This window comes from Solea solea, chromosome 17, assembly GCF_958295425.1.
Source record: "Solea solea chromosome 17, fSolSol10.1, whole genome shotgun sequence".
Classification (NCBI taxonomy): Eukaryota; Metazoa; Chordata; class Actinopteri; order Pleuronectiformes; family Soleidae; genus Solea; species Solea solea.
The window spans coordinates 22,458,298-22,476,269 of record NC_081150.1 but is presented as its reverse complement, the minus strand read 5'-3'; the positions used below and the strand labels follow the sequence as shown (position 1 = coordinate 22,476,269).

Genomic DNA, 17,972 nt, shown 5'->3' with positions numbered 1-17,972 from the left:
TTTAACATACATATGTATCCATCTATTGGGCAGCTTCTTACCTGACCACCAGAGGGTGGGCTCTTCTGTTTAAACCATGAAATGAACCAGTAACTGAGTGACTGACAGTCCATTATTAGCATAAACCAATGGGCTGTGCCGATTGTTCAGTCAGCCAATGAGGGTCATGTCGGCCAATTCTGTGGTTAAAAAAAGTCTTCTTGCTGACCGGCCCACATTAGGTCAATGTGGTCCACCCATGTTAGCAGAACTTGTAATGAGCGAGTTTTATTCTCCCAGCAGGTGGCGCTCTGCTATGAATCAGATCAAGGACAGTGAAGAGGAAGCTCCGCCCTCTAAAACCGCTCTGTGTGAGGAACATGAGGGTCAGAGGTGAGATGAGGATCTCATGGATCATGTGACTCGTCTCCATGTCACAGCTCAGTGTTTTATTTACACATCATGTGTTTGTAGGAGGATCCATCAACAGAGACCAGTCTCTGCTGGACCTGGACCAGGAACCAGCTGTGTGTCCATGAAGAGTGACCAGTCCATGGATGAACCTGTGACCTTCAAACAAGAAAAGAGGTCAGATGATGGAGGGTGGAGGTCTTCACAGGTCAAGAACTCAAATGATCCACCATGCAGCACCAGAGACACCTAATATTTGAGAATTCAGACCCAGACCCATGCAGACCCAAGACATTATGGACCCAAGTCCCAAACAGACCCGTCCCCATTTAATCTCAGATCTGGACCCATGAAAAAATAAGAAATGTTGAATAATTGTGGGACAGTCCTGGCTCACGTGCTTGGGTTTGGGTAAGTGATCTGACTGAAGATGTGGAAGTCTTAAATGTGTTAATCAGTGTAGTGTTTGACACCATCTGGGTTACACTCAACCATTTCTGACACAAACCTGTTTTCCTTGTGTCTCCTGATACTGTAGATCATTAATGAGATCAATCACAGCAGATGTTGTATTTACATGTCATGTCCTGTGTTTGTAGGAGGATCCATCAACAGGGACCAGACTCTGCTGGACCTGGACCTGGACCCAGCTGTGTGTCCATGAAGAGTGACCGGTCTCTAGATCGTCTTATTCACTTCAAGGATGGACAAAAACATGGTGAACTGATGTAAGAATTTCACACATAGTAACACACACTTACATGATCCTCCACCAGGGGGAGCCTGTCTAGTCCAAAACATGTTGAATCCAGAAAAACACTCTTCTTCTCTTTGGTGGACCAATGTTGTTTTTCTGTCTCCACTAAACGTCTTCAGCCTGTCCTCGTCTCTGAATACGTTTCCAGCAGTAAATCTAGTCAGAGTCCGTGATTGGTCAGGGACTCATGGACAAGCCTCTCTGATTGTGTCTTTGAGACTTCACACATAACAAACACTAGAGACTGTCCTTCAGGGACTTTTGTCTTCAACCTGTCAAACTCATGTCATGTGAACTTGGCTGAAGAAGAATCGTAGGTGCAGCACATTGAAAACCTGGTAGAAACAAATGATTGTTTAGTAAATGACACTGAATCTTTTCTCCTCAGAGTTGATCAGCAGAGGACAGAGGTTCTCAGTGGTCAGTCTGTCCAGCAGCATGGAGCAGACCTGGACTCCATATTTAAGGTGTGTAAATGTACAAACATGACACTACTGTTAATACTGAAGCAGAGTCCTGGGGCCTCATGTATAAACCGTGCGTACGCACAAAAAGACGGCGTACGCTTGCTTTCACGCACAGACGGCATGTATAAAAATGTACTTGGCGTGGAAGTTTGCGCATCGCAGCGCAAACTCTCGAGCTGCCGTGAGAATTTGCCGAGAGCTCCGCAAACTCTTGTCAGGTGGAGACGCTGCAATATTAAGCTCTGAAACTTATCACAGTGTTTCAAAATACTATTATTAATGTGTCTACAGTGACAAACATGAATTTTCTGTGACAAACAATACTGATACACCACGTACGTTTGAACATATGTGGATAACATCAGAGAGGACACTGAAGACGAAACTGATCCTGTGAGCGAACACACACACTACAAACCTGTGTGTGTGTGTGTGTGTGTGTGTGTGAGAGAGAGAGAGGGAGACTCACTTATTTACTTTGAGCAAATTACTGAAATTAATTTTCCACAGATGAATATTTTCTTTATGTAACACAGTGATGTAAACACAGCTGCTGACATGAACACATGAACACACGTCAGTCTATAATGTTTTAAACACATAATAAAGTTACAGACTCATTTGTTGTAAGAAAACGGGACTTGAACGTTGAGTAGAACATTTTCTTTATCCCATTTTAATCCACACGATAACGAAATAACTACGAAAAAGTTATTCCGCCACCGCTGCGCCTTTCAGCGGAAGAGAAAGGCGCAGCATCCACAACACAATCAGTGACAGTAATGAATGGTTACATGGAGTAACTCCGTGAACTCTGTCTGCTTATTTTGTGCGTAATGTGTGTAGATGATGACGTGTGACACTTATAGATTGTTGAAATAATCTGTAAATTCAGCTCACATGGATCAGTCATGTCTAAACATACATGTTACACCAGAAAAAAACATGCACAGGATCAACTATCAATGCACAGCCAGTTTTTTAAGCATCAATATTAATATGAGAGCAGTCGCTGTGACCCTGACATTTAGTTCATTTGTGTTTATCACTAATTCCAAAAAAAAAACGATCAAAATAATCTATTTTTACAGATTTATCCATCATAAATTGACAAGTTGATCGTGCACTTTCCTTCTTTTTCTTTTATTTCCCTCTTTCTTTGCTGCCACAGTTGTCCTTTTTCTTCAGGGATGTATAAAGAAAAGGTGCGCAGGACTTGGCGTACGCACAGTTTTATAAATCTGAGATTTTCTTTGCGTACGTACTTTATAAATTTTGTGCGTACGCCGTCTTTTAGTATGAAAGCTTCGCACTCTTGTATACATGAGGCTCCTGGTCCTGACAGTCTGGATGCTGCTCTGTGGACCTGCAGGACTTCACTCTGTCACTGATCATCTGAGGTTAAACTTCACATGTTCTGTTCCAGCTGCTGGAGGAGAACATCATCTGCTTTGTGAAGAATGAGCTGAAGAAGATCCACAAGGTTCTGGATACAGATCACACAGAAGTCTCAGAGAGTCAGAGGGAGGATGAGGAGCAGAGGAGCAGCAATGAGGCCTTTCTGAAGATCACAGAGGACTTCTTAAGGAGGATGAAGCAGGAGAAGCTAGCTGACAGTAAGAGGACTTTTAATGTGAAAAGAAGAACATCTTATTTTCTCATTCTCCACTCACTGATTTATTTTCTTGTGTTCTGTCAGAAATCAGAGCTCCAGCTTGTCAACGTGAACTCAAATCAAACCTGAAGAAGAAGTTCCAGTGTTTGTTTGAGGGCGTGGCTAAAGCAGGAAACCCCACCCTTCTGAATGAAATCTTCACAGAGCTCTACATCACAGAGGGAGGGACTGGAGAGGTCAATGAAGAACATGAGGTCAGACAGATTGAAAGAGCTTCCTGGAAACCAGAAAGACCAGAAACATCCATCAGACAAGAAGACATCTTTAAAGCCTCGGCTGGAAGAGGCGGACCAATCAGAAGAGTGATGACAAAGGGCGTGGCTGGCATTGGGAAAACAGTGTTAACAAAGAAGTTCACTCTGGACTGGGCTGAAGACAAAAGCAACCAGGACGTACAGCTCATGTTTCCCTTCACCTTCAGAGAGCTGAATGTGCTGAAAGCGAAGAAGTTCAGTTTGGTGGAACTCATCCATCACTTCTTCACTGAAACCAAAGAAGCAGGAATCTGCAGGTTTGAAGACTTTAAGGTGGTCTTCATCTTTGATGGTCTGGACGAGTGTCGAGTTCCTCTGGACTTCCACAACACTGAGATCCTGACTGACGTCACAGCGTCCACCTCAGTGAATGTGCTGCTGACAAACCTCATCAGGGGGAAACTGCTTCCCTCTGCTCGCCTCTGGATAACCACACGACCTGCAGCAGCCAATCAGATCCCTCCTGACTGTGTGGACATGGTTACAGAGGTCAGAGGGTTCACGGACCCACAGAAGGAGGGCTACTTCAGGAAGAGGTTCAGAGATGAGGAGCAGGCCAGGAGGATCATCTCCCACATCCAGACATCACAAAGCCTCCACACCATGTGCCACATCCCAGTCTTCTGCTGGATCACTGCAACAGTTCTGGAGAACATGTTCAAAACCAGAGATGGAGGAGAACTGCCCAAGACCCTGACTGAGATGTACATCCACTTCCTGGTGGTTCAGTCCAAAGTGAAGAAGGTTAAATATGATGGAGGAGCTGAGACAGATCCACACTGGAGTCCAGAGAACAGGAAGATGATTAAGTCTCTGGGGAAACTGGCTTTTGAGCAGCTGCAGAAAGGAAACCTGATCTTCTATGAATCAGACCTGACAGAGTGTGGCATCGATATCACAGCAGCTTCAGTTTACTCAGGAGTCTTCACTCAGATCTTTAAAGAGGAGAGAGGCCTGTACCAGGACAAGGTATTCTGCTTTGTCCATCTGAGTGTTCAGGAGTTTCTGGCTGCTCTTCATGTTCATCTGACCTTCATCACCTCTGGAACAAATCTGTTGTCAGAAGAACCAACAACAAGCCAGCGGTCCATACAAACAAACAAACCTGAACTGAATCTTCTGCACCAGAGTGCTGTGGACGAGGCCTTACTGAGTCCAAATGGACACCTGGACTTGTCCCTCCGCTTCCTCCTGGGTCTTTCACTGGAGACCAATCAGGAGCTCTTAAGAGGTCTACTGACACAAACAGGAAGTGGTTCACAGACCAATCAGGAAACAGTTGAGTACATCAAGAAGAAGATCAGTGAGAATCTGTCAGCAGAGAGAAGCATCAACCTGTTCCACTGTCTGAATGAACTGAACCATCGTTCTCTTGTGAAGGAGATCCAATGGTTCCTGAGATCAGGACGCCTGTCCACAGAGACACTGTCTCCTGCTCAGTGGTCAGCTCTGGTCTTCATCTTACTGTCATCAGGAAAAGATCTGGAAGAGTTTGACCTGAAGAAATACTCTGCTTCAGAGAAGGCTCTTCTGAAGCTGCTGCCAGTGGTCAAAGCCTCCAACAAAGCTCTGTACGTGGATCAGTACATAAATATTAATAAGACATATTCTAAAGAGCACAAGACAAACATGTTTAACCTTTTGTTCATCACTGTTTTCTACCTCAGACTGAGTGGCTGTAAACTCTCAGAGAAAAGCTGTGAAGCTCTGTCCTCAGTCCTCAGCTCTGTGTCCTCTCATCTGAGACACGTGGACCTGAGTAACAACGACTTGCAGGATCAAGGAGTGAACCTGCTGTGTGATGGACTGAAGAGTCCTCACTGTTCTCTGGAGACTCTGAGGTCAGAACTCTGACTCAGACTCTTTGCTTCTTTAGGTTCTTGTTGATGAAGATGTTTTTTTCTGAATCACTGAGTTCATCATATCTTCTTAACTCCAGTCTGTCAGGTTGTCTGGTCTCAGAGGAAGGATGTTCTTCTCTGACCTCAGCTCTGAACTCCAACCCCTCCCATCTGAGAGAGCTGGACCTGAGCTACAATCATCCAGGAGACTCAGGAGAGAAGCTGCTGTCTGCTGGACTGAAGAGTCCTCACTGGAGACTGGACACTCTCAGGTATTCTCCTCCTCCTCCTCCTCTTCCTCTTCATGTTCATCAGCAGTATTCAAACTTGTCAGCAGGTTCAGGTTGAAGATGTCCTGTTATCATGTTTTCCTCTGTCAGTGAGTATAACCAAACATTAGTGACACTTTTTAGACACCTCGTGAGAACGAGGATCAAACAACCGTAATTCAAATATAAGGTTTATGGTTTTTAGACCCACAATACTGCGATTTGAAACACTGTAAAAAATACAAATGAAATCCCTCTATTTTATCTATTTTCTTTGTTTACTTGGTTTGTGCTGGGCCAACTTGTTGCTGGTTTACTCGTGGTGGGTTTCAAATGTATAAACAGAAGTTGTCTTCTGTGTTGTCCACGTGGTGGCGCTGTTGAGTAAATGCGTAGCCTCCTGAAACTGTGGTCTCTGGTTCTGCAGACACCGGCCGTTTCTCAATATCCATACTTGTGCGTACTTGTGCCTACTTGCGTACTCCGGTACTGTTCAAGTGCTGTTCCAATTCTCAAGTAAGCGAACAGCGAGGACCCGGAAGTATTCTCACACCGCCCATTTTTACCAGGTATGCATCGGAGGTGACTTAAGCGAACTTGGGATGGCCATGTATCCCAGAATACTGAAGTATATGAACTAAGAAGAACACATTAACACAGCTAAAGTTTAATACTTAAATGTATTGATGATTGACATTAATAAGTAAACATGAGACAAGAGGGTCTCTGGGACACATGACAAGTCAGACCATACGTTTTACAATAGGCATCCTGTATAGGACAGGAAACTTGAGGGTCTGTTTTGAATATGGTTAGTTAGGAAATATAGATGTCTCTTGTTTGACTAAATGGTGATATTGTCCAATTTAAAGATCATGGGACAGTATGGTATATCCGGACCCAACTTGTTTTTCACGTTGTTGCATTATGGAAACAGGAGAAAGGCGGGGGTCGAAACATGTGATGCCTGCAAATAAGAATGCTAGAAAATCTATATAAGGTTAGTTTTGCTTTTCTGAGGCAGAATTGTTCGGAGATTCGGCAAGAACACATTCTCCCGAGCTGCTGCAGAGCTTGGTTCTGACGCCTGACTTGTGACTAAATAAAATCCCTTTGTTCGGTACAAGTCCTGTGTCAGTGGGGTCTTTTCCTGCATCATCAACTCATCACCTATCGTTCATAAGAAGAAGGAAGCCTGACAAAAACGACATTAAATTTGGGCGGAGCATAGCAGCAGATAATAGAAATATAAATCTGAAATAAATATTTTTCTTTGTCCCGGAACAAAGTTTTAACATCATTTGAGGCGAGAAATGAGTCATTTAGAAATCAAACATGTGGTTTGTGTATGAAGATATGACGTATTTATAGTTTGGCAGCGACGTTTGTCGGAGGTGATAAGCTCCGCCTCTGCGGACGCTCGGCGCTCACTGTGCCCGGCACAGAGCAGCGTGACCTCGGCCTGTCCTGATGAAATGATCCGCTGGCTCAGACGTCGCTGTCATTAGATGCTCGGTGTGATCCATAGATTTGTTGTTGACGTGTTGTTTTGTTTTTAATGGAAACGTTTTGACCTGACAGTTTAAAAGTTTGTATATTGTTAATGTTTTTTTTATTTTAACTTTGAATGTTAGATTTATATTAAAGTCGCATGGTCATTGTATCTGTATTTAAATATAATATGTAAATATTAGATATGTAGAGTAGTATATATTTGTACAAGTCATATATATATATATATACTACTCTACAATGCTGTAATATATCTATTTTCCACATTGTATTATTCGTGTTGTATATTTTAATAGAAATAAATTAATAAATGAAGTTAAATATTTAAAATGTAAAAATAATAACAACATATATATGCATTTATTAAAAGTATTTCATATGTTCATTTATCAACACCGTAGGTGGCGCTAATGAGGCTGCAGCACTGCAGCACTACAGCAGAACTACAGCAGAACAATACATACATACTTGCATACTTGAGTATTGAGAAACAACCACATACTTGTGTACTCCCGTACTTGGCAAGTATATACTCCCAGCGTACTTCTCAAGTATATAATTCCCAAGTAAGCAAGTACATACTTGCATACTTGAGTATTGAGAAACAGCCACCGTCTTCTCTTTGAAACACACCTGTCCTTGTAGTTCATCATTGTGTCCACCAGAGTGCGTCATTAAGACAACAGTTTGGACTCATGTTGGACAGAAACTCATTCAGACTGTTTCTTCCTCCAGGATGGACCATGCTGGAGAGCAGAGGTTAAAACCTGGTCCCAGGAAGTGTAAGTATGGATTTACAGGAAATAACAACATATCAGCTGATCATCAATAAACTGCAGCTGTGTCTCGTTGTCTTCATCAGATTCATGTGAACTGGAACTGGACACAAACACAATGAACAGAAAACTCAAACTGTCTGACGACAACAGGAAAGTGACCTGTGTGACAAAAGATCAGTGGTATCCTGATCATCCAGACAGATTTGAGTCCTGGTTTCAGCTGCTGTGTAGACCTGGTCTGACTGGTCGCTGTTACTGGGAGGTCGAGTGGAGAGGAAGAGTTTATATATCACTGAGTTACAGAGGAATCAAGAGGAAAGGCAACAGTTATGACTGTTTGTTTGGAGATAATGATCAGTCCTGGAGTCTGAGGTGCTCTGATGATCATGGTTACTCTGTCCGTCACTGTGGGACACGAACACCCATCATGTCCTCTGTCTCTCACAGAGTATCAGTATATGTGGACTGTCCTGCTGGGACTCTGTCCTTCTACAGCGTCTCCTCTGACTCACTGATCCACCTCCACACCTTCAGGACCACATTCACTGAACCGGTTTATCCTGGGTTCCTGTTCTGGCCTGGTTCCTCAGTGTCTCTGTGTCCTCTGTAGGACATGAAGAGACAGCAGCTTCAGTGGTGGACGAGGTCAAAGCTTGTCTCAGTCATTCTTTGTTGAAACCATCAATAAAAAAAGACTTAAAAATATCAACATGTCTGTCATTAACTGAGCCGCCGTCCTGCGCTGTAAGCGCCCCCTGCTGCTGAGAACCAGCCTGAAACACACAGGTTCACACACACTGAGATAAAAATAACAAAAAGTGAATGTTTGAAAGTGAAATTAAAAGATACAGGAAGTAAAATCAATTACAAATGAATAAATGCTTTGTATAAAATAAAAAGAAAGAAGTCAAAATAATATAAAATAAAATTCAAGGTTTTCAATCCAATAGAAAACAAAGTAAATAAAGATGTTAAGAGTTTGACTCTGTCTGAAGAACATCATCTTCTCACTGACGAGCCTTTCTGTCCCAGCATGCACTGCTTCTCCTCCTCCTCTTCATGCTGCCTGACAACAGCGCCCCCTGCTGCGTGTGAGCAGAACAACACTCAGAGTTACGCACACACACACACACACACACATGGAAAATGAAACACACATGAGCAGATTATGCCATGAATGAGGAAGTGTGGTTTCTGCTGTGATGCAGGTGAAACTGAGTGTGCGTGACCTCAGGATGACCTCTGTCCTCCTGCTGCTCTGTGAACGACAGCGAAGAACGTGTCCACAGTGACAGGAAACTCATGACACTCAGAGGGTTTTTGCACTTTCCAAACATCATCAGTGTCTGTGGTTTCTGTTTCTGTGGCTTAATGAAGAATGACATTTTCAACATCAATAAAAACCACATCATATCACTTTAATCTACTTTGTTGTGTTGATGACGAGGTACTGACACCTAATACAATCTATGTCAGATTAAGTCTACGCTCTTTTAGGTCATAGATTAACAGCTCCATCCACTCACTCTCCCACACCAAAGCCCATAGAGAAAACCAGTGATTTTAGCTGCGGGGACACAGGAGCTGCTGGTCCTCTGCTGCCTCGTGTGGTCACTTTGTGTCACTGACGTCAATCTGAACAAAGGATTTCAAACACTGAAGTGACAAAATAAGACATTTGAACGTAGTGATGGAGGCAGCAGTGTGTGTGTGTGTGTGTGTGTGTGTGTGCGTGTGTGTGTGTCTATGTATGTGTGTGTGTGCGTGTGTGTGTGTGGTGGAAGAAAGTATTTTAAAAAACAAAAAGCGCAGCATCCAAGACAAGAATGTTTTTTTTTTGCATGAAATAACTCAAAAAAAGTTACTTGAGAAAGTTTCTGTATGTTGTTATTAACCGTTTAGGTCGGTATAATACATGATGTATTTGTTTGTGTTTCCATTAGCAACAGTACCAAAATGACCAGCTCCAAGTTTGTCCGACAGTGAGATAAAGACGTAAAAATGTTCTGGAGATATCGTTGACTAAAACTGACGTAGTTTTTATCAGGTTTTCACACAGGAAACTGAAGTTTGTAAACCACACACTCTCCCACACACACTCACAAATCGCATTGCGATTTTAATTAATCGCAATGCGATTAATTAAAAAAATTAACGCGTTAATTTTTTTTGATAACGGTTAATCGCGGCCCACTGGATGAAGCTAAGTTAACTACAGCGGTAGCAGCACTGTCCACTGAAAATGTTACCTTAGCAATTGGCTTAATAAATAGGAGAAAAGTTAGCACTAAGAGTTCAGAGTTCTGAATCTGATGTGTCTAATGACTGCAGTTTTTCATTCATTTAACTGTCATTAGGCCCTGTTCTGTTTGTCGTTTGTTGTCTACTCCCTCTTCAGTTTTAAGACCACATTGTTGTGGCATTTTATGTGCTGTGTTTTTGAAAAAGAAATGTCAAGTGGGTCTACAATGCACTTTTTTATTTGAAAGAAGAAATCAAAGATAAAAGACATTTTTTCTTTGTGTTTATTTGATTCTAACTATATTTTTTATATAGAGATTATTCGCGAGTTAACTATGGAAAAAAGGTGAATTGTGAAACCCTTAGATATACACAATGTTCAGGTTTTTGTGACTTATAAAGACCAAGTAGGGATAGAGTCAGAATTTGCAACTTTGCTTCTGTTATATACGTCTGAAATATCTACATAATAATCATACATGTATATGCTCACTAATCAGGTAACCTGGTAAGAAATATCACATGTTCATACAACAAAAGTGAGCAAATGTGGTCAGTCTACTTATCATTGTGTTGGATTTATGAAGCAGTAAATGTTCAAGTGAAAAACAATCATGGGAACACTTGCTGCCTTTCTTGCTTTTAATGAAAAGGCAAACAAGGCCCAGAATGGGCTATGAGCAACAGGGTCATTCCTACAATTGGTGCCATTTCAGTCCCCATGACATTATATGGTATATTTTGTTTAAAATTATGCTAATATTCATTCGGAAAATCACATTTTAAATAGTAAGATCATTTCTACCATAAAACATAGCAATATATAAAAAGGATGAATTAATTAAAAATAATTTATCAGATTTTATTGCAAACAGGCCAAAGTGATGTGTCCCCATTCATGTTTGCTCAACTACACTTACAATTATAAGTAATAAAAATAAAAATATATATATTTTTTTCATTATTGTTGTTTGATCTTATTTGTCAATTTTCTGAATAAATGTTATTTTTTTATATGAATTCATTTTTAATGCTTTAACATTTCAAAATGATTTATGTCCCGGTTTTGACGTCCCCCCCGTTACTCTGATGGATAACCCTTTAAATACACCCACTGACTATTCCTCAAGTCACATGATCCTCAGGAAGTAGCAGAGATATTTGGAGGGAACTTTTCAACAAGAAGCAGAGTAAGTATCATTCTTCAATCTACTGTTTTTTAGCCTTTTAGAATGGCTCACTGACTCGGCAAAGCTTAACACGTCCATTCTGTTACTCCATTTTATTGTTGTCATTTATATTTTTTTTGCAAATATTAAACTATGGTTAATAAATATGTTATAAATCCTCCTCTGTGGACACCTCGTGCTAGCATGTTGTTCATCCCATTAGCAGCTATGGCTAACTTTAGCCAAAAATGTCCCCCCTGTTACTGTCCACCCCGTTACCATTTTGCACAGTAACAGGGTGGACTCATAATAACAGGGTGGACCTAAGAAGGCTAATGAATAATTATTTCCAGCATTTGTTTGTATTTTTTCTTTTTTATATCATTTTTTTATACATTTGTTGTTGTTGTTGTTTTTTACCTACTTTCAAAATGTCTGATTAAACAACATGCATCTTTTTGTCAGTGAATGGCACCGCTGTCTGCTGCAGAAAAGCAACGGCGCTACAGGGCACGGCGTGATGCAGACCCTGAAAAACAGGTTCAATACCTAAATAAAGAGAAAGAGAGGTGGAGAAGTGACAGAGAGGAAGGAAGAAAAAGGAAAGCGTCAGACCTCAGTGAAAGAGAGAAGAGAGCACAGAGAAAGAAATCCACAACAACTTTGCAGCTAACGCCTCCTTCAACACCTGAAAGTCCCCCACATAACGAAAATACCCCCAAACCAGGGCCCTCAAGGTTAGACGAAAGTTGATAGTTTAATGATAAGAGAAGTAAAATCTAAAGTTGTCTTATCTGATGGTTTTGCCCTGACTATGTGTGTGGCCATACAATTTATTTTAATGTGACTATATGACCGTCTATCCTTGTATTGTTGTATACAGAACATGTATCCACTAGTCATTGTAAATTGTAACAACATTCTTGTGTTTTAGGCAATATGTTGTTGGGCAGAGGAATGCCAGACAGGGCAGAAGGAGGCTACAGAATGAAATCGAACAACCAAAGAGAGAAAAGAACAAGACAAGAGAAAAGTAATGTAATGTCCACCCTGTTACATGTTGTCCATCCTGTTACTGCTGTGTCCACCCTGTTACCCCTGTATTTTTATGATAATAAATTCAAATGGAATAATATTTTTGCTTGTATTTGTGGTTACTAATGTGGTGAATGAATTGAAAAACTCAAATTGTCTAAAAATGGCGCAAAATTCAATTCATTTCTTTTTTTATTGCAAAAGAAATATGTTGAAACCAAATTTTACCTTAAATTAGAACATGTTTTTTTCAAGATAATGCTTATATATGGACATTTTTTTTAAATATTTTCACTGAGCAAATGAGGGACATTTTTGTTCTTAGAAAATGTAAATATCACAATGACTGTGCATTCAAGACACTTATTAATAAAGATGAGAATGTCCCATAACAGGGTGGACATTTGGCCCATGTTGTATGTCAAGAATTTGGTCAAAAGTATTATAATTCAATATCCTGAGCTGGACCAATAGCATTTTCTTGTAGTTTAATAATTCCTCGTTCAGATGAAATAATAAATTCTTGCATGGTTAAAATTTTTTTAAAGAAAGTCACAATGCTGAAATGGCACCGACTTCTTGTTCATGTGCAAGTGAGAGAGCGTTAATATCCACATGGTTGTTTTGTGTTTGTTTATTTTGCTACATTTGATTTGAGCACAAAATGACAGGAAACCAAGTGTCAGCTCTTATCTCTGCATCAACTAGAGTCAAACATTAACAGAACAGACGTTAACACAGAACAACAATGCTGCCATCTTCAGTCAAATGAATGGATTTCTCAGATGTGTCACGGGGTTCTGCTGCAACTCCTCAATAGACCCAAAGATGATGGCATAGTCGACTGATGTTGTGTTTCCCTTTTTATTTTTCCAACCCAAGATGCATACTGTGAAAAATATTTACAGGTGAAAATCAAAAAAAATATGAAAATTGTCCCAAAATGATATTTCCAAGAAAAAACCTGTACAAGTCTCAATCAAAATAATTGAATTCAGTTGTGAGCAAAAATAGGTGTGTTACCTCCTCTGTAACCCAATATACACTGCTCGAGTGGGAGGTAGAGCGCTCTTTATATAGGTCCTCTGCCCCTCCCATCCAAACATCAATTATCCAAAAATCACAATAAATGAACACAAGCATGATTACTATAACAAACAACCCAGATGAAAATAAAGCCAAAATATGTCCCAAATTAACGGTGCCACAATAATTATTGTCCCCACCTTTAATAAACCAAATGAATAAATAATAGATAGAATAGAATAGAATAGATAGATAAAAAAAACTACAAACAAAAGTGACGACACACTAAGCGTCCCGCCATCGTCGTCATTTAAGTGCGCCGCTGACGTAAACAATGTTTGGGGTGTGTAGATGGACTGGAGGCGGATGCGGAAGCGGATGAGACGGACTCAGTTGGAGGAAAAAATTGAAGAAGCTACACGGTTTTGTTTTGTTTTTCTCTTATTTTGTTTATTTGATTGTTTGTTTCCGCGGTATCTGAGTGTTTTTTGGCGGTTGGCATAAACTGGTGTGTGACTGGATCGGAATGGCAAGCCAGGGGGATGACGATGACAGGGTCAAAACAAACGAGAGGAAATAAATCAAGGCAATAAAAGAGGGTGGAGAGAAGACAGTTTAGATGAGGAGCGACGATTTAACCTTAAAAAAGTAGCAAGGGAAGAATTCAAACTGATTCTAAAATTTAAAAAAGGAAGATGAGCACATCAGTTTAAGCCCAATCTTGCTGTCACGGGAATTAAAAAAGAAGGTAGGGGAAGTGGAAATGGCTAAAATCCTGAGAGATGGAAACTTGTTAGTAATCTGTAAAACAGAAGAGCAAAAAAATAAAGCATTACATATCGAAAATATTTGCAAACAAAGGATATGTGAAAGAAGGGTTCCTCGGAGAGAACCGGGTGTCACGGGGAGTTATAACGGGCATTCCTGAGCATTAATGGAGTTGAGATAGGCAGGATTCAAAGATTGCTTAGAAACGTCAATGGAGAGCGTATTAACAGCATGTCTGTGCTATTAGAGTTTCAGGAGTCCACACTTCCTGCATGAGTTTTCCGGTCAGACTCTATATTCCTCCCCCACTTCGATGTTACAGATGTCAGAGATATGGTCACATTGCAGCGGTGTGTAAAGGAAAGCAGAGGTGTCCCAAATGTGGAGGTGAACATAGAATCGAAGAATGCGGAGAAAATACACAAGAGAAATGTTGTAACTGTGGTGGAAACCTCAAGGTGACATATGGGGGCTGTGGAATCAGGAAATGTAAAAGCAACAAACAACATAAGCTATGAAGAAGAAGCTAAAAGAGTACAGGGACATATGTGACGACCCCGAGTGGGCGGGGTTGTGTAGGTGTGCCTCTCTCCCTTTCTCTTTGTTTTACACAGGCAGGCAATCAAGCCTATGCTTCACAGGTGTGTGCAGTTACCAAGGAGGCGGGGCTGTGCCTTTAAAGCCCATCAGTCCAGCTGTGCTCTCGCTCTCTCTCACCATTTCCAGCCTGGCGTCCTGCAGCTCACATTGTTTTGTTCTTAGTTTCACATCCAACACTCACACACATCCATGCACCTGCATTTACAACTGATTCACCTGATTACAGATATAGGTTATGTTTGGTTTAGATTATTATTTTGATGATAAATAAATGTTAAATTGCCGGCTTCTCTCTTGTACCTGTTGTTTTTGTCAAGTCATCTGAGCCAGTCTTGACAAATGGGGGCTCGTCCATTGTAATGAATTTGTATGATTTGTTTGCAGGTCAGGGAGAGTTTTTCACCAGTCAGAGGTCGGTGAGTTACTGAGTCGATGCACATGTCCGGTGGTTCCCGTTAGGCTTAAGGACACTTTCTCCTTTGAGATTGTGTCAGTTTGTTTTTTTGTAGTGTTATGGGGAGCGGCTAGTGTTGGTTGCCTTGGCAACCTTCTCCAGGGCACTCCGTGGGGTCGCCTGTGTGTGATCCCACAGGTTTTGTACTTAATCAGCCCGCTGCAGAACCGCATGAAGACTAGGGTAAGGTTAGTAAGATCTGGGTTAGGCAGTTAGGATCTGACTCGTAGGTGGAATATGGACAGTTTATCAGCTTTTTATGAAGCGCCCAGTGCAGTGTTTTTGGACTCCTGTAAAAAGGATCAGTTGGTTGAAATTGTTGAGTATTATGATATAGTGTTACAAGAGGGATTGCTTAAAGATGAGCTAAAAATGTTTGTTCTGTTATCGTTATTTGAGAGAGGTGCGTTGCAGAAAGAACCTGTTGAGGCGGGGGCCGCGATGAAGCCTGTGTTGGTGAGGCAGACTGGTGTGCTCTCATTTGAGCAGCAAAAGGAGCTGTTGGGGTTGCAATTAGAAGTCGAGCGGACAAAACTGAGGGTTTCTGACCGCGATAGAACGTCTGTTGGTGCGTCAGGGTTTGCAGCCGAGCGTGAGGGCAGAGACCTGACGGCGAGTCTGCGCCTTGTGCCAAAACTTAATGAGTGGGATCCGGACACCTTTTTCATTTTGTTTGAGCGCGTAGCCGAGGCAAAACAGTGGGCAGATGCAGATAAAGTTCTCCTGTTGCAGTGTGTCCTCACGGGCAAAGCACAGGAGGCGTATTCGGCTGTGTGCGCACAGGACAGTTTAACATGTGCATCTGTAAAATCCGCTGTCCTTAAGGCATATGAATTGGTTTAGATACTGGGTTAAAGGGGATAAGCAGACAAATGTTGAGTTTGTGCGTGACTTATCGACTCACTTTCACCGCTGGTGTGCCGCACAGAAAGTTACCACATTTGAGCTTCTGTCTGAACTGATTATAATGGAACAGTTTAAAAATGTTGCTCCATTTGAATGAGAGGGATCCAGCTACAGCACTTGGAGCGGCCGAGTTAGCAGATGATTTTGTTTTGACACACAGGAGTAGTTTTCCTGAGATGCGCGTGTTACCGGCGCCAGAGCTAGGGGTCTCTGGTCCGGCAGCATGAGCCCCTCAGGCAGCGAGTGGCTGAGCTACGGTATAAATACCTGTGGATCTAAACACACAACACGAGGGCTGTTAGCTTCTGCTACTGCTGCTCGGTATGTTTATTCTCTGAACATGCGCCGAGCAAAGCAGAGCGGAGGCCGTTTGCTTGGACCCACTGATGTTATAGCACCCTCTACTGGTGCAAAGTAGTAGTGCTTTCTGCAAAACTGTTTTTATAAAGGTTCAAATATTACAATGAAAAGGAGGGGGGTGTCTGTTAACATAATAAACTATATGTGGCTATTTCAGACCCACTACACTCTCCCCTGCTTCAAGAGATGTCTCCGACATCTAGAACCAAACTAACACAAATCTTAAAAGAAAATGTCTCAAAACAGTCCAATTGTCAACATAAGTGTGTGTCAATGTAGGTGTGTGTGTGTGCAAGTGTGTGCAGGTGTAGGTGTGTGTGTGTACAGTAAAGTCTGGTCTCGTCTGTTCTTCAAGTCTTTGTGTGTCTCTAGCATGTCCACACTGCTTGTGCAGGGTAGAAACAATGTTCGGGGACAGCTGGGTAAAAGGAGGGTATGGGACATGGATTGAGGGGTAATGGAAGATGAGACGTGGGGTAAGGGGCATAGGCGAACATCAGGCTTGCACCTGGTCCCCAAGACTGGTATGATGGTTGTCCAAGATGGTCATATGTGAGCCTTTCTCGAGGTCTCGGTGCTCGAGCTGACCTCTTCACAGGTTGCACTTCCTCCTCGGGCAGTTCCATTGCAGGCTCATCATTTTCCTCCTGCTCTCTTGAATCAGCCTCCTCCACAGTGTCATCAGTTCTGAGTTCTCCTTGCACTTCCTGATCCGGTGGTGGGACAGCTGCCAGCTGGTCTGGTATCTGCACTGGATCTGGGACGGTGACAGTATCATGTTGTTGTTGTTGTTGTTTTTGAGACATATCTGTTACCTGTCTCCGTGGTTGAAACTCTGGGGCTATCGGTCGGAGCTCATCTGGTGGGTTAGACTGAGGACTTGCGGGTCTGACTCTCCTCCTGCTATATACAGGAATTGTTCGAAGGCAATAGGTGTATTCCTCCTCTTCCTCCGAGTGTTCAGGCTCCTGCTCCACCGTCTCTCTGTTGCTTCTGTGATAGTCTGTCTGTCTTTGTCTCTTTCTCGGTGCGGACTGACTCGGTGGGACTTCTAAAGGCAAATCATTAACAGGTAGCAGAAGGTTGCGATGCAGCACACGGAAAGTGCGTTCTCCTGTTTCTGGTTGAACTCTGTAAACAGGTCCGTCTCCCATCTTTTCAACCACTCGATGAACCTTTTTTTCCCAATAAGCTCTAAGTTTCCCCGGACCACCCCTCTCTGACAGATTCCTGACCAGCACACGGTCCCCAGGCTGCAGTGTAATACCTTTAACATGCTGATCGTAATACTTCTTTCCCTTAGCTGAACGCTTCCCACTGTTTTCTGAAGCAATCTTGTACGCTTCCTGCATGCGTGAAGCCCATTGCTGAGCATATTCTTGTCTGGACCGTGGCTCCTCTTCAGGTTTCAAGTCAAAGAGAAGGTCTACAGGCAAACGTGGAGCTCTACCATAAAGAAGAAAAAAAGG

General features: G+C 42.1%; 1 protein-coding gene across 1 annotated transcript; it reads left to right on the top strand.

The window, feature by feature from the left end:
• The first annotated feature begins 285 nt into the window (after positions 1-285).
• LOC131443305 (NLR family CARD domain-containing protein 3-like) lies at positions 286-8,592 on the top strand. The gene is made up of 10 exons (XM_058612826.1): positions 286-372; positions 454-567; positions 990-1,110; positions 1,543-1,614; positions 3,041-3,228; positions 3,300-5,114; positions 5,211-5,384; positions 5,483-5,656; positions 7,901-7,947; positions 8,028-8,592. The coding sequence occupies exons 1-10, from the start codon at positions 296-298 to the stop codon at positions 8,552-8,554; spliced, it is 3,309 nt and encodes a 1,102-aa protein (XP_058468809.1). The 5' UTR covers positions 286-295; the 3' UTR covers positions 8,555-8,592.
• Positions 8,593-17,972: the final 9,380 nt, after the last annotated feature.